The sequence below is a fragment of the Dasypus novemcinctus genome, chromosome 11, assembly GCF_030445035.2.
Source record: "Dasypus novemcinctus isolate mDasNov1 chromosome 11, mDasNov1.1.hap2, whole genome shotgun sequence".
Lineage (NCBI taxonomy): Eukaryota > Metazoa > Chordata > Mammalia > Cingulata > Dasypodidae > Dasypus > Dasypus novemcinctus.
Window position 1 is genome coordinate 74,046,860 of NC_080683.1, and position 22,559 is coordinate 74,069,418.

The 22,559-nt window shown below is 41.6% G+C and overlaps 1 protein-coding gene and 1 long non-coding RNA gene across 5 annotated transcripts in view; one reads left to right on the plus strand and one right to left on the minus strand.

Annotated features, from left to right (window-relative positions):
• Window positions 1-15,238, minus strand: part of FAXC (failed axon connections homolog, metaxin like GST domain containing) — an 85,731-nt gene extending 70,493 nt beyond the window's left edge. Inside the window, exons 1-3 of one of the 4 annotated variants that reach the window (XM_058307174.1) lie at window positions 14,810-15,086; window positions 14,219-14,340; window positions 9,237-9,372 (exon numbers count right to left, since the gene is read on the minus strand). In XM_058307174.1, coding sequence (XP_058163157.1) covers window positions 9,237-9,372; window positions 14,219-14,325 — 243 coding nt within the window. In that variant the 5' untranslated portion in view covers window positions 14,326-14,340; window positions 14,810-15,086. The other 3 variants (XM_058307173.2, XM_058307172.2, XM_071218605.1) reach the window with 3 other exon arrangements.
• Window positions 15,239-15,595: 357 nt separating this feature from the next.
• Window positions 15,596-21,111, plus strand: LOC131280415 (uncharacterized). Its single transcript, XR_009187998.2, has 3 exons — window positions 15,596-16,669; window positions 17,284-17,357; window positions 19,772-21,111. It is a non-coding gene; the product is annotated as an uncharacterized lncRNA (long non-coding RNA).
• The last annotated feature ends 1,448 nt before the right edge of the window (window positions 21,112-22,559 follow it).

Consider the following 22,559-nt stretch of genomic DNA (forward strand, 5'->3'; position numbering starts at 1 on the left):
TCAGCAGTTTTACATCTTGGAGATCAAGTATATAACTTAAATCTACTTAGGGGAATGAAATGTGATTGGAATGAAAGTAACTTTTGTATTACTCCACTTGCTTAAAATAATTCTATGTTTGATTGGGAAAAGATTAAAAATCATTTGAAAGGTCATAAAGGTAATATGTCATAAAAATAGAAGAATTACAGAAAAAAGATATTAGAAATGTCTCATAATCAAATTTATGTAGCTGAAGATAAGGATATCTTTAATGATTTGATTTCTCATTTCAATAAGTTTAATCCAGTAAATTGGTGGAAGTCTCAACATTTTTTGTCAGCATTAGGAATAGGACTTTGTGTGCTAATCTTGTTGCTGATTATTGTTGCTTGCCTGGGATGAGAAGTATGCCGAAGACTGCACCATGTTGATGCGATGGGACAAGCTAATAATTTGATACTTGCAAAACATCTGATATAGTTCCCCATGGTCAGAGTGCTTGGCTGGTAGTCAATGATGGGTAAGACTCTCAGAGGAGGGCAACCTAAGACAGGCACAACCACCCTGACTAAAACAAAAAGGGGGAAATGTGGGAAACAAAGGCATGTTGTTTCCATAATAGCAAGTTACTTCCTTGACAACGGGGTATGCTGTCCCTAGAGGTGCACATGCAGGGAGAAGTAACATCCTGACAGAACCAGGACTTGATAGCACGGATGTAACAACCTGGCAGAACCAGGACTTGATAGCACAGGACCACATGGGCAAGAAGATTCATGAGTATACTTGTTTCAATAACATAATATAACATTGTGAGCTTTGGTTTCTATCTAATCCACTCTATTATTTAGAATGAGCTAATGGTAAGAGTTGTCTAGAATAGTTCCTGCTAGTGGTAATAGTTATCTAGGAAAGTTCCTGCTTCTCATGACCTATTGGGGTATATAAGCAAGCCCCTGAGACTAATAAATTTGTCTGATGAGCTTGAGAAATCAATGCTCTCAGATCCCCTGATCCCAATCTCTCTTTATCTTTCATTCCCAATACCCTTCAGGTTCGCAACTCCGACAGCCCAGTACAAATTCTCAGGCAGGGAAACTGATAGCCCTGGAAAACAGTTGCCCTCACACAGGTATAACTAGATACCTAAGGAGCCACTACCATTATAAGAGAAGAACAACAGACTGAATATATATGACATGAAAGAAATTTTGGGACACTAAAATTTTAATTAGCATTATAAATATCATTCAAAAGACAAAAGAAGAGACCAGAAATACAAGCCAAGTAGAAATATTAAGAAGAAAATTATAAATGTTGAAATAAAGAACATAATAGATGAGCTAAATAGCACAATGGATACAAGAAAACAGATCAAGGCAATGGAAAGTCAGAGAGAGGATTTCTCACAGAAAGAAGCAGAAAAGAAATAAGGTTTGGAGGTCAGAAACATGGAAAATAAAAGCAAAAGGACTAGTGGCTAGATAATAGGGAATAGAAAAGAAGAGGTGGAGAGCAAACAAGAAGAGGAAATACATGAAGAAAATTAGTAATACCGCAGAATGCTAAGCGTATGACAACATGGATGAACCTGGAGGACATCACATTGAGTGCATCAAGACAGATTCAAAAGGACAAATACTGTATGATTGCATTACTCTGAAATAAATATATTGTGTAAAATATTGTATGATTCAATTTATATAAAGTGTAAATATATATCAATGTGTAAAGACAAAATTAGATAAGTGGTTGTGTAGGGCTGGGGAAGGCATGCTAAGGGGGTATGGAATTTTTCTTTTTAGAGTAATGAAATGGTTCAAAAATTTTTTGTGGTGATGAATGCACAACATTGTGATTATATTAAAACCCTTTGATTATTAAAAAAGAGAGAGAAAGAGAGAAAGAGATGAAAGACCTCAAATTAAAAGAGATTATAGGGAAGTGGACTTGGCCCAATGGATAGGGCATCCGTCTACCACATGGGACCCGTGTGGAGCTGGCCCACATGCAGTGCTGATGCACACAAGGAGTGCCGTGCCACGCAGGGGTGTCCAACACAGAGGAGAGCCCCATGCGCAAGGAGTGCACCCTATAAGAAGAGCCACCCAGCGCTAAAGAAAGTTCAGCCTGCCCAAGAATGGCACCACACACACAGAGAACTGACGCAGCAAGATGACAGAACAAAAAGAGACACAGATTCTGGTGCCAATGACAACAACAGAAGCAGACAAAGAAGAACATGCAGCAAATGGACACAGAGAACAGACAACTGGCGGGGGGGGGATGGAAGGGGAGAGATATCAAAAAAAAAGAGAGAGATTATAAAGAACAAACAGGATCCATAAATGTACACTCAAGGCACATTATAGTGAAATTTAATAATATTAGGATTAAAAGCAAATTCTAAAAACTTCCAGAGAGAAAGTGAAAGAACAAGAATCAAATTAACATCAGATTTTTCAGTAACAAACCAGATACAAAAAGCAAAGGAGGAGTGCATAGTAACATGGCAGCTTCCTTCCATCCAGATTAGACTGCAGCTCTAGCCCAGGCCCCAGTGCCACCTCTGACAGGGAGGAAACTGCAGGGATCTGTGCCAATCTCTCTGGGAAATTGCCAGCCAAGCGAGGGAGGTCGGTCCTACTCTGGTGGTGCAAGCCGCCCCAGGAGCAGTTCTGTGGCTGGAATTGGCAGCTCCATTTCCCAAAAACAGAGGAGGAGGAGACAGTCAGCTACAGATTTCAGGTACTAATTGGTAGACTTGGATGGCTAAGGAATAAGCCTAGGAACAGCTGGGGTGTGAATTAGTCCCAGCTGCCATTTTGACTCCACCCCCAGCCTGAGGGGAGGCCAACCTGACCAAATATCACAGTGATGGTAGGAACCAATTTCTTTCACCCAGATCAGCCTGCAGCCCTAGCCCAGGCTTCAGTCCCACCTCTGGCAGGGAACAGACTGGCTAGCTCAGCACCAATCTATCTAGGTAACTGAGGGTACCTTTGGCTGGCACAAACTGAATAAGTGGAAGTCTACTGGGGCAACTGTGGTCATCTTGGACACACACTGCATAGATTGCTGCCCACCCCTGAAGCTCCATCCCAGCCCCAGACAGGGGAGAAAAGAGCATGAAGCTTCATCAGTCTCTCAGGCCTACACGACCTGGATTATTCCCCACAACTGTGACTCTGTCCCTACCTCTGGGAAAGGGGAAAGTTGGGAGAAGCTTCATCTATCCCTGGGGCAATGAGGGCAGCTTGAGCCTCCACAGTTTATAGCACCAATTACATCCTTGGCTCCTACGGTACAACCAGCAAGGGAGAAAGGGCAGGAAGCCCTAAACTAAAGAGAAAAAATGCACCCAGAATAAATACTTTAGTAATCCAGATGCCAAGACACCAACCAAAAATTACAATCCACACCAAGAAAACAGGAACATATGGCCTGGTTAAGGAATAAGATAAGCCTCCATAGATGTTCAAATAAATCTCCTTAATAAATTCAATTAGATGGCTAAAGAGATTAAGGATATTAAGAAGACACTGGATGAGCACAAAGAAGAATTTGAAAGCATGCATACAAAAACAGCAGATCTTATGGGAATGAAAGGCGCAATAAATGAAATTAAGAAAACATTGGAATCATATAATAGCAGATTTGAGGAGGAAGAAGAAAGGATTGGTAAACTTGAAAAAATGGCCTCTGAGAGTGAACATACAAAAGAACGGATGAAGAAAAGAATGGAAAAAATTGAACAAGGTCTAAGGAATGAAATGACAGCCAGGATGTACAAACATACGTGTCATGGGTGTCCCGGAAGGAGAAGAGAAGGGAAAAGGGGCAGAAGGAATATCTAAAGAAATAATGGTAGAAAATTTCCCAACCCTACTGAAGGACATAGATATCCATGTCCAAGAAGCACAACATACTCCCATCTGAAAAAAAACAAATAGACGAACTCCAAGACACATACTAATCAGAATATCAAATGCCAAAGACAAAGAGAATTCTGAGAACAGCAAGAGAAAAGCAATGCATAACATATAAGGGATACCCAATAAGATTAAGTGCTGATTTCTTACAAGAAACCATGGAGAAGACAGTGGTCTGATATATTTAAGATATTATGAGAGAAAAACTTCCAGCCAAGAATTTTATATCCAGCAAGATTGTCTTTCAAAAATGAGGATAAGATTAGAAAATTTACAGATAAACAGAAACAGAGAATTTCTAAGCAAGAGCCCAGGTTTTCAGGAAATACTAAAGGGTGTACTAGAGCCTGAAAAGACAGGAGAGGCCTGGAAGAGAGTCTAGAAATGAAGATTATATCAATAAAAGTAACTGAAAGTATCAAGAGTGGTGAAAATAAAATATGACAGATAAAACTCAAATAGTCAGGAATAAACTTAACCAATGATGTAAAGCACATGTATTCAGAAAACTGCAACCCAATGTTAAAAGAAATCAAAAAAGTCCTAAATAACTGAAAGAACATGCCATGCTCATGGATTGGAAGACTAAATATCATTAAGATGTAAATTCTACTCAAATTGATATACAGATTCAATGCAACCCTGATAAAAATTCCAGCAGCATTAAAAAAAAAATTGAAAACACAATTATCAAATTTATTTGGAAGGGTAAGGGGTCTTGAATAGCCAGAAACATCTTAAAAGGAAAAGCGAACCCTCATCTCTGGACTTTAAATCATACTACCAAGTCATATAGCGGTAAAAACAGCATGGTACTGGCATAAAGACAGATACATAGACCAATGGAACCAAACTGATGGCTCAGAAACAGACCCTCACATGTATGGTCAAGTGATTTTTGACTAGCCTGTCAAACCCATGCAGCTCAGACAGAACAGTCCATTCAGCAAAATGGTACTGAAAAAAGTGGATATCTATAGCCAAAGAAGGAAAAAGGACCTCTATCTCACACCTTATCCAAAGATTAACTCAGAATGGATGAAAAACCTAAAAATAAAAGTAAGAACCATAAAACTTTTAGAAGAAACTGTAGTAAAATATCTTCAAGACCTGGTGGTAGGTGGTGGATTCTTAATGGAGATAGGAGAAGGACTGAGATGGACTACTGATATTTAATGTATGTTTTTAATAAGCTTTACTTTAAAAGTATGGAAATGTATAGAATGGATGGTAAAAATAGTAATAGCTAGTTTATAAATAGGGATGTGGCTGAAAATGGTAGGGATGTAAATGCCAATTGACAGAATGCTAGAAAATAATCTAGGAACTGAATAGTACAGTAAACAAAGAGGTGGATGAGAATTGTAGTTGATGGTACAAATGCAAGAATGTCCTTTGTGAGCTAGAGCAAATGTATATCACTACTGCAGGGTGTTGGGAACACATGGGAAAAATACAACTGGAATGACCTGTGGACTGTGGTTAGCAGTAATAGTATAATATTCTTGCATCTATGCCAAAGATGTATTACTGTGTTGATAATGGGGCAGTATGGAAAAATGTGAGCCAAATGTATACTATGGACATGGTAACAATCAGATGATATTATCTTATCTGTAACAAATGTTCCACCATAGTGTGGTATGTTGATAGAGGGGTGTTGCTTGGGAATTTTGCATATGTGCATGATTGTTTTATAAGTTTACAACTTCTGTCGTAAAAAATATATTTAAAAAATAATAATAGGGTGGGTTGGGGGAAAAACACATCAAATATAAGATGAGAACTATAATTAGTAGTAAGATTTTGACAATATTCTTTCATAATTTGTAACAAACATCTCATGACAATGCAAGGTGTTGGTGGAGGGTTGATGTAGGGGACCCCTGTACGATGTTATGCATATTTGCTTTGTAAGTTCACAACTTTTACCGTACACTTAATTGTTTATGTATGTTCATATACAAATGGCAAAAAGATAATAATAATAGGGAGGGTTGGGGGAAATACTCTGGTTAGTAGTAATATTTTGACAATCCTCTTTAATCATTAGTTAAAAAGGTTAACAACAATGTAAGGTGTTGGTGGTAGGGTGAGTTAAGAGAGTCTTGTATGAAGTTACATGTGTTTGCTTTGTAAGTTCACAAGTATTACTATACACTTACTATTTATGTATGTTTGTGTGTGGATGATATATTTCAAAAAATTAATTTTTAAAAAAGCAATGGAACAATATTTTTAATGTACTGAAGGGAAAAGAACTTCAAACTTAGAATTTTCAAATGTGAGGGCATAATGAAGATATTCTCAGGCATGCAAAGGCACTGAAGATTGCACTGAAGAACGCAAAGGTGCTCTCTCTGAAAATACTCATCAAGGAAATAGTCAAAAAGAAAAATAAATCCTAGAGCATAAGATATATGGCAAACAGCAGCAGAACTGGGATGGGGACTGGAAGAAAGGGAGAAACCCAAGAAATCTAAGAAACTGCTAAAGTTCTTGTTTAGAGGATAAGTATAGAATTTGATACATTTAAGAAAGAATAGGAGAAAATAAACACAAATACAAGTTTTAAGATCAAGCAAGAAAATGAAAACAGAATGTATAGTTTATAAATTTAAAGAAAAAATTACAAGGAAAAAAATTTTTCTCTCTCCATTTGAAAGCAGAAATGAGAATAAATTTAAAGTACAGTAAGGAGAACATATAAAATAAGTTATTAGATATGTCATAATAAAAGCAATTACAATAAATGTAAATGAGTTAAACTCACCAATTAAAGGACTCTCAGACTGGATAAAAGTAATATACTGCCTAGGCAAGACAAATATAAAAAAACAGAGACCACCATAAAACAAACTACAGAATGGTTGAAAAATGAAAGGACAGAGAAAGCTATCCTAACCAAATATGAACTAAAAGAAAGCTAGAGAAGCAATCATAACATCTGATAAAATAGAATTAAGGGATTTTTTAAAAATCATAAGGATCAAAGTATGATGCTACCTACTGGGAAAAAAGACAATAGAATATAAGATATAATCTTTTGTATGATATGCAGCTAAAAACATAAACTGAAATATATAAACACTCATATAAACCAGAACTGAAGAATGGTAAGAACAAGAGATAAATCAATAAATACACTTGGATATTTTAATGTACTTCTTTCAGAAACTGCTAGAACAGGTAGACAGGAAAAAATAAGTAGAGCTATGAAAGGTATAAATAACATACATGTCACGCAAGTAGATATATAGAGAAAGCTCTACACCCAGAGAACATATAACTTTTTCAACGTTTATAAAAATTAACCACACACTAGGGTAAAGCCACAGTAAATTCCAAGGAATCAATATCATAGGGACTATCTTCTCTGACCATAATACTAGAAATCAATAACAAAATGAAAGCTTTTTTTAAAATTCTATATGGCAGAACTCAGCTAAAAAGAAAAACATGGGAATTTCTTAAAAACACATAGAAATGAATGACAATGAAAACACAACAGGTCAAATTTGTGAGACATGGTATGACAGTTTGAGATTATTTTTGTGTATCCCAAAAAGAGAAAGATTATGTTGTAAACTAATCTATTCCTCAGGGGGAGATACCCTTTGATAATATCCAGTTCAGTGAGGGGCCTGATTAAGTTTACCTGATAAAAATCAATTTAGGACTTCTGATTGGGCTAAGTCAGTTAGGTTTAATTCAGGTTGAGTCCCTGCCCCCTGGGTGGGCTGATATAAACAGACACTACTCAAGAAGACACCTGGGAAGAGAGACCTCTTGTCATTTTTGATCCTGGGGCCCCTGTAAGAGATAAGCCATTTGCCTGATAGCTTACAGCTGACCTTGGGAAGAGACTCAAGACTGATACAGGAAGCCCTGAGAGACAAGCTCTAGGCCAGCCTATAGCTGAGATCACAAGAAGCTGGGCCCATGGAGTCTCAGAGGAAGAGGAAGCCCAGGAAGGAGAGACCAGGCAGAGATCAGTGACCATCTTGCTTCAACACATGGCAACTGATTTTGGTGAGAAAGCAACCTTGAATTGGACTTTTTAGGGCCTTGTAACAGTAAGCTTTTATCCCAAATAAATAAATTTAATGAAAGTCAATAGATTTCTGGTACTTTGCATAGCACTCCTTTGGCAAACTAATATACATGGCTAAAGCAATACTTAGAGAGAAATATATACCTTTAAATATATTTCTCTATTCACACTTAAATGCTGAAATGAACAGCATTTTCCTGAAAGTCTCTCAAAGTCAGAATGTGGAGCACTATGGAAAGGCTCTCACAGTATCTACAACTCTCTTTCCACCATCTTGGAGCCTGTGGCGACTGCACATCATGTAAATGTTATGGCAAACTTATATTTCCCCATACTCTATCTATATGAAATGTCTCTATCAAAAAGGACTTTGCCCAACATGCTTAAGAAACTAGAGAAAGCACCGTGGAAGAGTTGCATTGCAAGATTTTAAACGGAATTTTTGTTTTGTCTTAAGGCCTGCTGGGAACAGGATTCTAAAACGGCAAATATGTCCGGAAGGCTGTGGTCCAAAGCCACTTTTGCTGGCTATAAGTGGGGGCCCCGGAACCAGAGGGAGCACACAGCCCTTCTTAAAATTGAAGGTGTTTATGCCCGAGATGAAACTGAATTCTATTTGGGCAAGATATGTGCTAATGTGTACAAAGCAAAAAACAACACAGTGACTCCTGGCAGCAAACCTAAAAAAAAAGAGTAATCTGGGGAAAGGCAACTCATGCTCATGGAAAAATAGTGGCATGGTTCGAGCTAAGTTCCAAAGCAACCTTCCAGCTAAGGCCACTGGACACTGAATCCATGTGATGCTGTACCCCTCAAGGATTTAAACTTATTGAAAAGTAAATAAATAAAATTGAGGATTAAAAAATAAATAAAACAAAACAATATCTACAACTCCATATGCAGTGGCCTGCTGGGCCCTCTGCCCCATGATTCATGAGAGACAAAATATAATGCTGTCAGTGGCAATGGCACATCCACCCTCATTTACAGCCACCCAGTAGACCCAACCAAAATCATAACCAAAGCATACTCTACATCAAGGAAAAATGACAAGGCCCTGAATCCCTCAAAAGTGACGTACCCTTTTGAGCCAACATTAAACTGGATGTAGAAATCAACAGACCCTTGAATCAAGCACCTCCATCATACTAAGGACTGGGCACTGCTAATTTCATACCCTACCCTCTTTCCACAGTTTTGAGATTAAATACTTCTCCCTCTAACCAATACTGCTGTCACAAGATTAAAACATGTTTGCACACAAGTACCTGATAAGGTAAATCTGCCATCCTTAAATAAGTTTCCAATTTCAAACAGAAAGGAGATAAACTGGGAACACCATTGTTAGGTCTTGCAAACTGATGCAAAATAATAGCATCTTTGGAGTCGATTTCTTGCTGTTTCCTGTCAAAACCAAAACAGAAATAAAGAACAAGCCATGGGTTATACATTTATTTCCCTTAGTTCCTGAGAAAACCCTGGGCCATAGCTCCTCAATGAACAAGCAGATATTTGTTACAGGAGCTTACCTCAAATCTTAGCCAAAACTCAAAGATTACAAACTCTGATATTACCGTGACCCCAAGGACTCAGAATTAACTACATATCACCCTTTCTGTTATCTTCTCATCTATGGGCAGATGAGTATTTTCTGGGACAGGTCCACCTCTTCTCCACCAGCTACACTTACTATGTGGCAGGCATTGTTTTGAGAGCTTCACAGGTATTATCTCATTTAATTCTGACAATGACCTAATTCAGTAAGTACTGTTATTATCCACATTTTATAGATGAGGAAACTGAGGAATGGAGGGTTAACTTGCCCAAAGTCACAGTGATAGTAAATGGCAGAATGTAGACTGAACCTATGTTACAGCCTGTGTTCGTGACCACTAGACCATACCATGAAATTATCTAATCACCCAGAGGAGCAAGACAAAACAGTGCAGATTTGCTCTGGGAAGTTCTGCAGGGAATCCACAACTCTGCTGCCTTCTGACATCTTAGCCTGGACCTCTCCTCCTTCCTCACCCGGAACCTGACGGCAGTACTGATTCTGCATTGATTACTGTGAGGATTAAACAAGGAAAGCCATCGAGCATTATATTAATGTGGAGTGGTGAAATTTATTCCCACCCAAAGAGATAGAGTCTTAACCCCTTAAACTACCAAAAGGTCATTTCATCAACTTATACACCCACTCCTATATTCCTCCAGAATCTTTTGCAATCTCCAGCTTTCATTTTACCTAAACATTTCCCGTGAAATAAATCTCCACTTCCTTTTGGTATTTCTTGAGCCTCTAGTTCCCTCATATCATTCCCAGTGTAATTCCACACCCACTTCTAACCAAGCAAGGATAAGCTCTGTGTATTATCATCATTTACTGAAGCTCATTTACTGAAGTATCTTCATTTTGTAAAAGAAACTTTTGGGGAAGTTTACCACCTAAATGCCTTTTTAACTTTAAGAGTTGAAATTTGAAAATATTGTTCCTCTTAGTCAAAGGAATAAAAATATTGCTGCTTTCTAGCAATATTCACTATAAAAAGATTTTCATTGAGATGTTAATGTGTAGATCAGATATTACAAATCAAGAAACTGCTTAGACTATACTCCTACAGAACAAATTATTGATTTGACAATTACCTGAATTTGTTAAGTCAAATAATTCAAGTCACAAAGTAGTATTTTTATGTAAGTTATCCAGGCAAAACTTTAAGCCCCTGCTCCACTCTCCAGAAGGACCTAATTTTAACTGTCAATTTGGCCATGTCATTAAAATGAATGTGATGTGAAAAGCACATACCAATGACTTTATATACATCACATATATTAACTTATGCAATTCTGACAAAAATAGTATACAGTGGTCATTTTTATTGTAGTTTAAATTTAGTATGTCATACTTTACTTACATTTTACAGTAGACAGGAAAGTGAAGTTCAGAGAGTTTAAATAACTTGCCAAGGAATACTGACTTAAAGTCTAAAACTCCAATTTCCAAGCCTTTAAGACTTAATCTATATCAAATTGGCCAATTCTTCAGTTATTTTTATTAACATAGCCAAGTTGGCTCACACCATGCAAGCCTGCAGGACTTTCTGATGAAAGTTTCTAAAAGCTAATGATGGCTAACTTTTACTGAATGCTCACTATATGTTGAACCCTGGTCTAAGCACTTCACATTTGTTAACTCATTTAATCAACTGTATGAAAAAGGCTATTTATCATCCCCATGTTTTACAAGAAAGGAAACCAAGTAACCAAGAAGTTTACCATTGTATCCAAGGTTACATGGTTGGTTAAAGTCAGAGTCTGGATTTGAACCCAGACAACCTGGCTCCAGAGCCCTCCCTTCACACATAAGAAACCTCTCTCTAGCTTCAGATCAGAAGATGAGGTGAGTTGTCAAAATGGCCTTAAAATAAAGTATATATAAGAAAACACCATAGAGCATCAAGACTAGCTCCTACTCACGTTGGTACAAACATCATAGAAGACCTTGCCTCTGTTTATGGCTGATTAGCCATTAGTTTATAAAGACTTGACATTGACTCATGTGATGCTTTAATTCCTTAACAAAGTTTTCTAGGGCAGGCTGAGCCCATGTGCCAAAAGGGCAGATCAGCTACTAAGAATGAAGTCATTACTTAGTCATTCAATTTACAAACAACAAATTTCCAAATGCCTGATTAAATCTAACATAGATACAAGGCTATCTCCACCCAGGGACAATAGAGGGCTAGACAATGTTCGTTTAAAAATAATGTGGTGGAAAAACAATGATAAAGTCAATGATATACCCTTGGTCATATTCATTAATTAAACTTTCTAAATAATTCTCACCTGTCAACTTTACTCTCCACACTGGAAGCATAGTGATAGTTTGAGGGTAAGTCTACACAGTAGAAAATCCAAGTAAGGTGGTAAAGAGTTTGCAACTGCCAGCGAATTCAGACAGTGCAGCCACTTCAAAGTGTATTTTCCACCCCACATATTTCAGGTTTTGTTTTGTTTTTTCACCTTAACTACAAAGGTAACTAAAACTTAGATTTTTCCTCAAATGGAGGATCCTCTCATGTAACCTCTGAAACCTCAGCCATCCACCCTCTTCATTGTCATTTTGCCCTCATTTCTCTGTGTCCCTGGGATTTGTAGGAAACTCAGCCTCTCCCCCAGTGCCCGTCTCCCCTGAGCAATGCCCCAACAGACTGCTTTTCTCGGCCACTTCCCCCAGCAAGACATTTGAGAATTGGTACGTGCTAGGAGGCAGTGGGAACAAGCGCAGGCTTTGCGGACACACCTTCCCAGATTTGGATTCTACCACTCTCACATACCATGTGATCTCAGGTAAGGTATTTAACCTCCCTCAGCCTCAATTTCCTGATCTATAAGATGAGGATCATGCCTCATGGAATGCATGTAAAGCACTTACAAGCATTGTTCCTACTAAGCGCTCAAAAATAGGCAGTCACTTTTATCATTTACATCATAACAGGGTTTCCCTGTTCTAGTTAAACATTTGTATAGAAGCAAAAGTATATAAGCCAAGGACTTATCCAAATGATTTGCCTTAACCTAAGTAAGTGTCCTATGCTGAGGTTTGTAGTCCCCTAAGTGAGAAGAAGGTATCTGTGGGCAGAGGGTTCTTCCGTGTCCAGTGACCACCCCTACCAGGGTGTTGTCCCCTCCCAGGGTGAGTTTTATGTTCCCGTTATTTCTGCAAGGTCACTGAGGCAATGTTTTAGACTCAATCTGGTCAAACTCTGCCTTTGCTTCTTCCACAAAGTGGAAATTTGGTGGGCTCGGAAGCTTCAAAAAGCTTTGAACTGAAATATAACTGAGAAATGCCTGGGTTACCATTAAAATTACTGCACGTGTGTTTTAGTTGTTTAGTTCTTTTAGTCTGAAACCTAACTTGAAACAGAGTTCTAGCCTAAATATAAAATCTAGAGAGATCATTCAATTTGCAAATGTTTTATTTAGTTCAACTAGATTCAAGGCACTGTGCTAGGTGAGAGAAACAAACAGGTAATAATCAGCTTAAAATAAAACTTCTCAATTACAGAGAAATCATATGGAAACCAATATATTTCTTCAAACTTAAAAGATTTCCCAACCTCTCAAGGACTGGAAATATTCAGAATACCTAAATACGTTGCCACAAGGCCGGGCTGGAATCCCTGCAGGTCTGTTAGAGGTCACCTATCGCTGCCTTTGCTTATAGCTTATTGTGCAGGATTCCCCCACTGGAAAAAGGCACTGTGGACACATCTCTTGCTCTGAGAAAATAACTGGCCAAAAGGCTGTTCAAAACTGCTCGGCTTCTGGTAATCTTCCAGTGACAGAGGGTTCAAGATCAGGGAAATTTTAACCTTAAATTGATGTATAACAATTAGCCCAAGAACTCTCCCAATAACCTATAGTATTACCTTACTGAACGGTCTCATGTCTGGTTGAATGTACAACAGCAGGGGCCTCCATTTTCTGTATTTCCCAATCAATCCTGTAAACATTCTGCTGCAGCAGATGCAACTGTTTACAGCACTGGGGGACTCCTTGCTATGTGAAACACGCCCCTGTGCTAAACCTGTCCTCAGAGCTACTGCTCACACAACAATACATTTAAATCTGAACATGGCGATTAGCTTTAAATACCAAATAACCTGATAACCAAGTTAACATACCAAAACTGCACATCACTACACTGGACACACATACTCAACAGGGACCCAGAGCTTACTGGGGCTTTTGCAATTTCAGCCTCCTGATGTTGACATTTGGGGAAAGACAGTGGAGAATTCATCTTTCCGTAAAAAATGAAGATAATATTCCCGCATTATTACCTATAAACAAATAAGGCATTTCAAGAAAGCGGGTTTTGTATTTCTACGAGGCTTAATTCTATCGTTGAACACACGTTGCACTAGGGATTTTACTAAAGACATTCCATAATAGACCATTTTGCTCGATAATGACTAGTGATCCAGAGCGTTCTTGCTTATAGCACCGAAAGGTTGGCAGACAAATGTTTTCCCTCCCAACACCAGTTAATTCTCCTGTCAACTCTAAAACTGCCCCTCACGGCCTGATGACCACGGACTGCCTCTGGGGATAGGTATAGGTAGGACGCGTGGGCATTTGGACGGAGTGACCGAGGGGCTGGCACGCGACCCCCGTCGCGCCAGCCCTGCCCTGGCCGGTGTCCCTCTCCGGGCCCCTGCGTGGGGCCCTCTCTCCCGCTCACCTAATGACCAGGAGTTCGTGGAGCAGATACGCAGCTGCGGCCAGCAAAGCTCCCCCGGTCAAGTAAAGGGTTTTCTTCCACCAGGGATCGGAGCCCAGCCCTGCCATGATCCCACCGTAATCCTGCAAAGGGAAAGCGATGATGTCCCCATAAAAGGAGAAGGGCTCCTCGGACCCGGCCCACCAGCCGAAGAAGGAGACGCTCTGGTTCCAGCTCAGATCCACCACGCACGGCCTGGACGAGGCAAAGCCAACCCCCCAGTGCATGCTGCGCGGCTGGCTGCGGGCGCCCCTCCCAGGGCCCGCGCCGCCCGCATGGGAAGGGGTCGGCGCGGCCCGGCGCGAGCTCAGCTACGCGCGGAGGGCGCGGGCGGCGGCGGCGTCGGAGGAGGCGGCGGCGGCACAGGCAGGGCGCAAGCCGCGGGCGACGGGCCTGGCCGGCGGGGCCCCGGGACCCTGGGCGGCTGGGGCGGCCGCCGGCTCCTCCCGCAGCGGCCTCTCCGCGCCGCTCTTTGTGTCGGCGCCTGGAGAAGGCCGCGTGATGTCATTGCTCCCCAGGGCAGGGAAACAGAGGCGGGATAAAGTCACCTACCCCGCGCCCTGTCCCCGCCCCGCATCTCCGCGGCCCGGCGGCCTCCGCCCCGGCCGGAGCTGCAGGGCTTTGGGGCGCCTGGCAGCCTCCGCGCCTCCAGGCGGCACGCCCGGGAACGAGCCGCAGGGCGAGGGCCACGGCTGCGGAGGTGGCTGGAAATGCGGCTGCCGGGACGAGAAGGTGGCCGTCCCAGGCCCGGATCTCGGGCCGCCGCGCCCTCAGGCCCGCCCTCCGCTTTCGCTCCCGCAGGTCCTAGTGCGGGGAGCGCGCAAGACTCACCTGGAGCTGCGCGGAGATGCGGGAAAGGAACGCCACCCGGCGGGGGCGGGGGACCGGGGCTCGGATTAAGGTTGGGAATTAGGTTGTTCTTGGTCGTCAAGAAAGCGCTGTGTAGTTACATAGTTCATAAAAACACCCATTGCGTTACACAATGACCTGGGTCTTGGTCATGTGCTCATGAAGAGAGATCTGGTTTGAAAGTTACAACAAAAATGTTCTCTAGCTAGGAAGGTTACCCACCGACATACCCCTTGGGAAGTATTAGGGAACTCCCTGATCCACACATTTATTTTAAAGTGGTTTTATGAGTTCTTTTTGGTGCAGAAAATCTATAAAACATTGTGTTGTGTGTGTGTGTGTTGAGGGTTGTTTTTTTTTTTTATTTCATTTTTTAAAAAGTCATTAGGATCATGTTTCAAAGAAGTTTGCAATGTATGCACAAATTTTAATAAGCATGCATAGCTTAAAATTCAGTTTGCGTTAATAGAAATTTTTAAAAATTAAAGTCGTTTTGGGTTTCATCACTCTTAAGGTGAAAAGATGTAATAACCTTCAAAACTTTGAGAAAGCAGAGCTTGGAGGGAATGGGACTCCCCCTTTCTCTCTACTTCCCCGACCCCGCCAGCCTCCTAGAACATGCAGTGAGTGTGGTTGTATTGTTGATAAAATAGAAGCGAGTCCTCTATGTATGCCAGCCCCAACTAGATTAGGTGGAAGAGCTAGCCTGGGCTGGAGCCCAAGCCCCAGCTGCTGCTGAGGGACCCCGGGTACCACTGGGAATGCAATTTATGTGACCTCTCAGGAAGAAGTAGTGTGTGTGGTTGGAAGTGAGTCTTCTAGGAGCACCTTGGGAGGGGTGAAACCCAAGGGCCTGCTGGAGTGACAGAAGTGATCCTGTAAGAAAGAAATCTTCTTCTGGAAGAAAATAAGGCTCACCCAATTGTGGAGAAGAAAAAATTTATTCTCAATCTTGCAAGAAGGGCACACAACCAGAAAACGTGGCTGGCGCCGAACAAAGAAGAATGGCACCATTTATACCCCTAAGCCTAGCACACAAGCCCTTCCTCTGTTTCTCCATAGATTGGGTACTTCAGAGGTTACAACCTAGCCGAGAAGATTTAACTTTCCCCTGCAAAAGATGCGTTTCCGCCATCACATTCCAACCATTTTAGTTTTTACCTGCTCCCCTTTGCCAAATAAGGAATGGAATTTAGTGCTGAATTGGTATTGACTTAGCTCTTTCATGGGCATCTTTTTTACTGCCTATAGGACAGTTTCCTTTGTTCCTGTTTAATCCAGGAGTGGGAGACTGAGGTAGTAGGCTGCCAGGTTACATTAACTAATATTTTCTTCCTTTATGTGAAAACTAAAATAATCTTCATTTCTTACAATCCCCAGACCGCCTTCCAGGGAAAGAGGGGTCCAGAGGCCGCTGGGCCTTGTCCAAGGGAAGCAGAGTGGGCGAGCTTGAGATCAGAGCTGAAATGCTCCCAGCCTGGAGGAGACAAGGAGGGCTGGCACCACTGATGCTCCATTCTCCTGCTAAGCCCTTCCCCATGAAACATTTAGTCTTTCTTCTAAGTAAATGTTAAGCCGATATATTTTTTTAAAGATTTATTTATTTCTCTCCCCACCCCCACCCCCCAGTTGTCTGTTCTCTGTGTCTATTTGCTGCATCTTCTTTGTCTGCTTCTGTTGTTGTCAGCAGCATGGGAATCTGTGTTTCTTTTTGTTGCATCATCTTGTTGTGTCAGCTCTCCGTGTGTGCGGCACCATTCCCGGGCAGGCTGCACTTTCTTTCGTGCTGGGCAGCTGTCCTTACGGGGCACACTCCTTGCGCGTGGGGCTCCCCTACACGGGGACGCATGCCACGGCACTCCATGCGTGCATCAGCACTGCGCATGGGCCAGCTCCACAGGGGTCAAGGAGGCCTGGGGTTTGAACCACAGACTTCCCATGTGGTAGACGGAAGCCCTAACCACTGTGCCAACTTCGCTTCCCAAGCCAATATTTTAAAAACATCAGTTTGGTATTGGATACAGAATTACTTGCCTGAGTGTCTAAGCGGCACAATATGGAGGGCAGAAGGGAAAATCAAACTTGGTGAGCACTGTGCCCAGAAAACAAAGTCAGAAATTAGATGAAATTTAACATTTTGATCCCAGAAAATCACTTACTGCATTTCACTCTCACAGGCCCCAGGTCTGCAGACAAGGACCCCTGAGAGCCCAGGACTGAATGATGCCACTGGCCCATTGCTGCATCCTGGGTGAGTAGCAGAGACTTGCTGGTCTTTGGTTCAAATATGGTTTAAATTTTCAGAGATACACTGCAGCAAACATCTTTGAAAGGCAGGTGGAGGTAAAAGAACATCCTACAAGAGAAGCTAAACCATAATCTTCAGCCATTCTGATATAGGTTAAATTTTAGTTTTCAGACCCATAGTTTAGAAGACAGTAGATTATTATAACTAGGGTCTATTTTAAAGATAAAAGGAGTCAGTTAGACCCTGAGGAGTCAGTAGACCTAAGAGTTGAGCCAAAATTTAGTATCAGAAAATCAAAACAAAGCTTTGGGGAACAAGGAAAGCAGTTGCCACTGTGAAGGTCAGCGCGATAAAAGCCTTAGTCAACTCTTCATCTGAGGTCGAACTGAGTCCTAAAGGGAAGTGCTGCTCCATGAAGGGGTACAATCCAGCCACAGAGAGGGAGGATGCTAAGACTAAGAGGTGGGGCCACAGCCCCAGAGGAGTGACCTGCACTGAGTCGGAGGGAAACTGGGCTGGGCTAACAAGAGAAACCAGGGAGACTGACTCTTCTAAGAATGGCTCCTCCAAGTTCCCTGAGCAATACTAGATCCCAAGTTCACTCCTCTCCACCCACCACCCTGCCCCAGCAGGTTGAAGGCTTAGAAGCTGAGTGTGTCTGTGTGCAGCTCTCCTCCATGGGCCCCTTCAGCTGGTGAAATGGGGTGAAGACTTCAGGAACCATTGTGGACTTCCTTACTCCACCCTTCCCAGTACTAGCACCAGTTTTGGCAACCTTGTTATCATAACCACAGGCATTAGCTCCAAGCTAGAAGCAATTTATTATTTTTCTTTTTCAAAGACTTTTTTTAAACCCATTTTAATTGAGGTATTACAAAGAGGAAAAGGAATGGGACTAGTATTTATTGAGCACCTGCTTAATTAGTACTATATATCATTCAGTAACTGTTCAAAACATCCTGTACTAGATATGCATTATATCACCATTTTACAAATAAGTAAGCCTGGGCCCTGAGAGGGCAATTAACAAGTTCACTTCCCAGAGCTAGGTAAGACTAGAGCCAAGATTCACAGTCAAGCATATCTCCTGGCAGAGGCCCTGTGCGATTTCCACTTAGCACATTTGTGTCTCCCACACCAAATGTCAGCCAGGAGTACTGTTCATGGTATTGCTTCTTTTAGGCTAGCAGTCTGTGGCTCCAACCTGAACTGTGTCGAAATCAAGCAGATACAAAGCCTCAAATGCCTGCCAATTATATTGTCTCCTTTTGAGAAAAGTGACTTGAGACAGTTCCTTATGCACAGGTTGCTATGCCCTGTACCACATGACTCAGCAGCTTGGCTGTGATGATTGGACAAGGGACAACCAGATCAGTGCTTCCTAAACTTTGTTTTTTTTGTTGTTGTTTTTTTTAAATTATTTATTTATTAATTTCTCTCCCCACCCCCACCCCCTCTCACCCCGGTTGTCTGTTCTCTGTGTCTATTTGCTGCGTCTTCTTCTTTGTCCACTTCTGTTGTTGTCAGTGGTATGGGAATCTGTGTTTCTTTTCATTGCGTCATCTTGTTGTGTCATCTCTCCATGTGTGCGGCTCCATTCCTGGGCAGGCTGCACTTTCTTTCACGCTGGGCGGCTCTCCTTATGGGGCTCACTCCTTGCGCATGGGGCTCCCGTACACGGGGGACACCCCTGTGTGGCATGGCACTCCTTGTGCACATCAGCACTGCGCATGGGCCAGCTCCACACGGGTCAAGGAGGCCCGGGGTTTGAACCGTGGACCTCCCATGTAGTAGACGGGCGCCCTAACCACTGGGCCAAGTCCACTGCCATTGCTTCCTAAACTTTGAAGTCCATGTGTACCACCTTGGGCTCTGCTGTGATCATCAGACAAGGGTTCACTCGATCAGTGCTTCTCAAACGTTATTGTGCATATTAATCACTAAGGATCCTGTTAAAATGCTCTGGTGAGGGGCTCTGGCGAGGGGCCCCCGATTCTGCATTTCTACCAAAATGTCCAGGTGACACCAGACCATACTTTGAGTAGCAGTGATCTAGACCACTGGCTGAGGAGGAAGATCAAGAATTCTGCCCAGTAGGGTCACCCCGTGTTGCATGGTTCCTAATCCACCAATCAAGTCACCATTCTTGTGAATCTGGACACTAGGCAGATAAAAGTGTTGGGGCAGCAATAGGATGAGAAATAGGAAAAAAAATGAAATCAGACTCTGAGAAAGCAATTAGAACAGAGAGTAATGTATAACCTTTCTGAGAGGTTGATCAGATGCCCAAGTGCCAGGAGCTGAGGGAAGAAATGACAGGGCAGGAGAGGTGTGGCAGTGGGATGGGGGAGAGGAGGTAATTTATCTAGTCTGTTTCCCTGCCTGGGAGATGAACAATATCATGTGGCCTTTTCCAGGTACCCACAAAAAGGGCATAAACTAACAAGCTACTTTGCAAAGGAGGGGCAAAGAAAGAGAGGCCCTTACAACAAACTGAAAAGAAGAGAGGAGGGAAACCAGGTGAGGCTGCCAAAGCCAAGGGAAGAGGCTGTTTCAAGAAACTTGATATATCCTGCCTTAACCCACTGAATGTACTGGGGAGAGTGTGAACTACAGGGTAAACTATTATCCATATGGTGCAGCAGTGCTCCAAAATGTGTTCACCGAGTGCAATGAGTGTGCCACAGTGATGGAGGAGGTTGTTGGTGTGGGAGGAGTGGGGTGAGAGGGTGGGGGGTATACGGGAACCTTGTATATTTTTTTAATGTAACATTTTTTTGTGTGATGTATATATCTTCAAAAAAATACAATTTACAAAAATGATGGGGTTAGGGGGGTAGGGAGCAGGGTATATGGGAACCTCCTATATGTTTTTTTTATGTTTTTTAATATAACATTCTTTGTGATCTATTAACTTTAATTTTAAAAAGTAAAAAAAAAAAGTACAGGCACAACATAATGTTTGTAACTAGCAGAGCTATTATATGGGTATGACAGTGGTTGAAAGGGAATGACTAAGGTTATGTAAATTACTAGAAGGAAAGCTTAAAAGTGTAACATGGGACTGTATAGCATAGTAAAGCCTCATGTAAAACATGAATTTGGGTAATATTGCATATATAAGACTGCTTTTCTTTGAAACTGAGCAAATGTAATTTAAGTTAATGTTATATGTTAATATGGGGGGGGAGGGGACACGCTCAGTGAAAGAAACCAGACACAAAGTGCTACATACTGTATGTATGATGCCATTTATATAAAATGTAAACATAAATCAATTTATAAAGATGGAAGTAGATTAGTGGTTATGTAGGGCTGGGGAAGGATAGAGGGATTGAGAGGTGATTGCTAAAGGTATAGTGTTTTTGTTTTTAAAGTAATGCAGTTGTTCTAAAATTTTTGTGGTGATGAATGCACAACACTGTGATTATTGATTGTACACTTTAGATAGATGATATGGTATGTGAATATATCTCATTAAAACTCCTCTTATAAAGAAAAAAGAAAGAGAAAAGAAAAGAACAAGCAGGATGAGATTAACAGTGTCATATATTCCAAAAATGTCAAGTAAAATAAATTTAGTCAGCAGGTTAAACATTACTGACCTTGGCAAATGGGCACACTCAAGTGTCAAGAGAACAGAAAGGACTGAAAAATGAAGGTTAAAACAGTAAGTGCAGATAAAACTTCCAAGGAATTTGACTGTGCAAGAAGAAAGTAAAAGTGATGGTTGGAGGAGAAATAAATATTCCTTGATTAAAAAGGTGATTGTGATTTATTTTTATTATTGGTATGTGTACAAAGTACAAAATTCAGAAGCTTCAAAGCAAGAATACCGTGTAAAATGAATCTTTATGCCAGGGAAGCAGATGTGGCTCAAGTGATCAGGCTTCTGCCTGCTATATGGGAGGACCCGGTTCTATCCCCGGGGCCTCCTGGTTAAAAAAAAACATGCCCACATGGAAGCCACGTGCCTGAGTGAGTGCCTGCACAGTGAGCCAGTGCCCATGCTAGTGAGCCACACAACAAGATGCTGACACAATAAAAGAGAGACAAAGGGGAGATTCAAGGTGAGGCACAACAGAAACCAGGAACTGAGGTGGCGCAATTGACAGGGAACCTCTCTCCGCATCATAGGTCCCCAGGTTTGAATCCTGGTGAATCCTAGAGGAGAAAGATGAGAAGAGAAGACAAAAAGAGAAGCAAATACAGAAGATCACACAGTGAATGAACACAGACCACAAAAACAGCAAGGTGGGGGAGGGGGGAGAGGAGTGGTCCTAAACCGTTGTAAAGAGGTCCTCAAAACGCCTAGTTTGAGTGTGTCCTCAGTTTCTTGCTGGGGCCCTAAATGCCACAGTCAGTCCCCCAGCTGCTTAGTTTCCCTCCCAGAGACAAATATATTTGCCTCATACATGGGAAGCAGGCGCTTAACCACTGAGCTCCATCTTCTCTGCAATGAGAGTTGGGTTTTTTTCATATACTTTTAGGAGGTACTGGGGATCGAATCTGGGACCTCATACATGGGAAACAGGTGCTCAATCAACTGAGCTACATCTCCTTCCCTGATTCTTTTTTTTTTTTCAGTTTCATACAATTACATTATAAGGATGTATTTAATTTATATAACTGGCTAACTATTTTATTTTATTTATTTCTCCCCATCCCCTCATTGTTTGCACTTGCTGTGTCTGTCCATCTTCCTTGTTTCTTTAGGAGGCACCGAGAATTGAACCTGGGACCTCCAATGTGGTAGGGGAGCACTAATTGCTTGAGTCACCTCTGTTCCCTGCTTTGTTGTGTCTCTCATGTTTTTCTTCTTGTGTCTCTTATTGCGTCATCATGTTGCATCAGCTTGCTGCACCTACCCATCGCGCCAGCTTGGTGTCTTCCTTAGGAGGAACCAGGAACCAAACCAGGGACCTCCCATGTAGTAGGCCCAATCTGTTGAGTCACATCCGCTTCCCTAGCTCCCTATTAATCATCACAAATAGCTTTGTACATAGGTTATATAACTGTTATATATGTATGTATGTGTGCCAAAAGGTAGAATTGCTGAGGCTATACATTGTAGTTTTGATAGTTACTGGCATATTGTCCTCCACAGAGGTCAATTTACACTCTCAGAAGGTTTTTAAATTTTTTTAATTAGAGAAATTGTAGGTTTACAGAAAAATCATGTAAAAAAAACAAAGCATTTCAATA